Source organism: Rhododendron vialii, chromosome 6a (assembly GCF_030253575.1).
Source record: "Rhododendron vialii isolate Sample 1 chromosome 6a, ASM3025357v1".
Classification (NCBI taxonomy): Eukaryota; Viridiplantae; Streptophyta; class Magnoliopsida; order Ericales; family Ericaceae; genus Rhododendron; species Rhododendron vialii.
The window spans coordinates 2,004,614-2,007,747 of record NC_080562.1 but is presented as its reverse complement, the minus strand read 5'-3'; the positions used below and the strand labels follow the sequence as shown (position 1 = coordinate 2,007,747).

At 40.3% G+C, this 3,134-nt stretch overlaps 1 protein-coding gene across 1 annotated transcript; it reads right to left on the bottom strand.

Moving 5' to 3' along the window:
* Positions 1-2,330, bottom strand: LOC131330196 (expansin-A11-like). Its single transcript, XM_058363691.1, has 3 exons — positions 1,419-2,330; positions 891-1,212; positions 1-597 (listed from the first exon to the last, which is right to left on the bottom strand). Exons 1-3 carry the CDS (start codon positions 1,558-1,560, stop codon positions 291-293), a joined length of 771 nt encoding a protein of 256 aa, XP_058219674.1. The 5' UTR covers positions 1,561-2,330; the 3' UTR covers positions 1-290.
* Positions 2,331-3,134: the final 804 nt, after the last annotated feature.

Genomic DNA, 3,134 nt, shown 5'->3' with positions numbered 1-3,134 from the left:
TGATCGAAGAAAGAATGTTTTTGTTGGCTCAGAAACAATGACAAGTATTGTGACATCATCTACGGTGTACACTGCTAGCATATTAGCACAACCAGAAATATCCGATGAAGCTTCAATGTTATCCCGCTGCTTACTGAAAAAATCTTCAGCACGGTATTTCAACAACCTTTTGGCGCATCTAGCGCGGAGTTGCGTTTCTAAAATGGGAGAAATGGCGGGCTGCATTTGTAAAACCAATATAAGCACGCCGCTGCCATTGAACTCCAAAAATCTAACGCCATACTTCAGATTTAGAACTGAAGTGGACTGCTGTAGGTCAGGCCAACACACCAATTAGGAGGGGCAACGTCTTGAAATACTTTCGTTACTCCATCAGTAGCGGTGACGCTGAACGACAGTGATTGGCCGTAAAGGTTGTTATTTGACTGCCAATTTACTCCCCAATTGATTGACAGTGGTAACCAACCAGTGTTTGAACCTTTGATTGACACAGCTTGGATAGATCCAGCCCCAGCCATATTTGTTACCAGTACAAGCTGAAAGTAGTTGCTACCAGAAATGGTGAATCTAACCCCACTCTTTTTTTTGCATGGTACCCTGCATCCCAACACACAATACAATATTTATAAGCCAATAAAATCAAGAGAAATGACATACCAACAGAAACTTCATTGACAGTTCTCATAATGTACTGGCTGTTTCTCATTATACTTTCGAAAACCTTACTATCGCATCGTTCATTATGGATTAATGACATTCAAACAAAACTTTTGAATGATGACGAGCCATTTTTCTTTTTAGTAATGATTTCAAAACCGCCATTGTGATATCATTCTAGATGAGTTTTATGTAAAAACGAACCAAGATGTGACACATGGGAAATTTAATACCTTCGGAACAACACAGGAATGATCCCGCCTGAATAGACGCCAATCTTTTGCCAAGAAGGCTGAGCCATGTCAAAATGTTGGAGAGGTGGGTTGCACCACCCTCCATTGTTGTTTGCTTCCGCATAATTTGGTGGGCAAAAGTTTGTCGCAGTGACTGTAACAGTAGTTCCCTGTATACACCAGTACGGGTCTGATTCGTAGTCACATCTAATCTGGTAGCATTGCCCACAAGATGCTCCACCGTTGTACAATGCTGTACTTAGAGCTGTAGTCCTTATCCCATAACCAGTTGTGTAAGTGTTTCCATACCCACAAGATCCCCCTGTAGCCAAACGACAGTCATTCGATTCAGGTTCAAAGTTTTGAAGATTCAGGTGTGTAAAAAAAAATTTCATCAATTATTTGAAAAATGATTACCAATGCGGTGATTAGAAAGAATTACATATGTTTCAACAAGTAGATGATACTGCAAGTGGTGTACGGCATTGCATGAACAAAAAAGGATAAAGAAACTGAAGGAGAGTATACCCATTGTTCCAGAAGCATCACTGCCTCCATAGAAAGTAGCGTGAGCATTTGACCATCCGGTAGCCTCGAACCCATGGACCTTAACTAAAAGAAAGCAAGAAACAACTATGACAGCCATCTCAAAAATGCTAATTTTCACCATTTTTGTTGTCGGCTAATTAATGAGAGGACAGGAGGAGGAAGAAGATGGGAAAGGCTGAAAGACTCCTGGGAGTGCAGAGACACTTTCACTCAGTCGTTTCTTCGAACACTTTAAGGGCCTGTTAAATAGGAGCCAAAACCCATTTTTTAAATGAACGACTCCAAGTTGAGGGAATTCAAAATCAATCAATTGTTTAATCTCCTGCGAATCTGCAGAGGAAGCTTCGAGCCACTTCATTTAATTAATTTCCCATGTTCTACAGCCCTCTTCACCTCCACACCCACATGGTTTTCCCACCAGAAGAGCCGTGTTTCGATCAGAAACCGCGGATCAAGTTGGTTTTTTTTTTCCCCCTCACATTCTTTTTGGTGTGGTGGTAGAAGCAATTTCAAGAAGGAAGGATTGGAACTTGCAATATCAGTTGATACAGCTACCTCACATGGCTCCTCTTTGACCTACCATCCATGGTGGGAGAGGAGTCCATATATAGGAGGGAAATGCATGGGATTGGGCGGAAAATGTTACGGTCAATGAAAACAAAACCTGAAAGTGTTTGGAAAAGCGTACTGGATGGTCCTGATTCACTTGTACCATATACACATAGCAGCATACAAAATGCTAATGGCAACAAAATGGTTTTGCAATTTTTTGTACGTACCAAATTTTGTTTTCGATGATTTTTCGTACCAAATTTAACTTGAGAACTATCAAAATTATTTTTTGGCTCAACAATTGGCCAACCATTGGATGTCATTTTTAAGGCCTCTTTCCAAATGTTGACTTTGGTTTGGAAAATTATTTACCATAGGTGCATGATTCTCCCATGACACATTTTTTTTCTTCTAGAAAATAAAAATACACAAGTTGAGGGTTATATCTAGTTCACAAGAGACTCAATGATTAAATCTCAAAGAATTTGTAGGTAGACAAACTTCCTCTTATTTATACCCTGCGAGCCTAATATGCATACCTCAACCTAGCTATATGATCACAAGCCTAGAATGGATAGCTGTTTCCCTTGTTGGTCCAAGCTCTATAGGCCCGACCCTATGGCAAGATCCAAGGCCACCGCCTAGGATCCCTTTTTTGTCTGAAAATAGGACCACCAAGTCGGCGCAAGTAACTTATATGAATTGCCCTATAATTGGTAGGTCTTCCTTGTTGCTCTAGCGGAAGGAACTTTGGCACGAGAGGTTGTGGGCATTTTTCAACCATTTGCTCCAAGAACCTTTTTTTTTCATTCTTAATTGCCTTTTTCTTTGAATTTGATAAAAAAAAAGATAGGGTCTGTGATGTTGGTCGGCCTAGAGCCTCCATATGCATAGGACCGGCACGCTTTGAAGCTCAATCAACTTGTTCATGCAAGTTGATTGAACAAGCCTCCATATGCATAGGACCGGTAAAACCCAAACTTTTTGTGGGATTCTTTATGAGGTAATCGCAATAGTAAAGTTCTATTCCATGTTTTCAAAGCTAGGAGGACAAATCATGAAAATATGTCAGGTCTTTAGAAATAGGCCATTGGCGTATTCATGTTTTAATAATTTTATTTTCTTGAGCAGCGCCATTGCCGT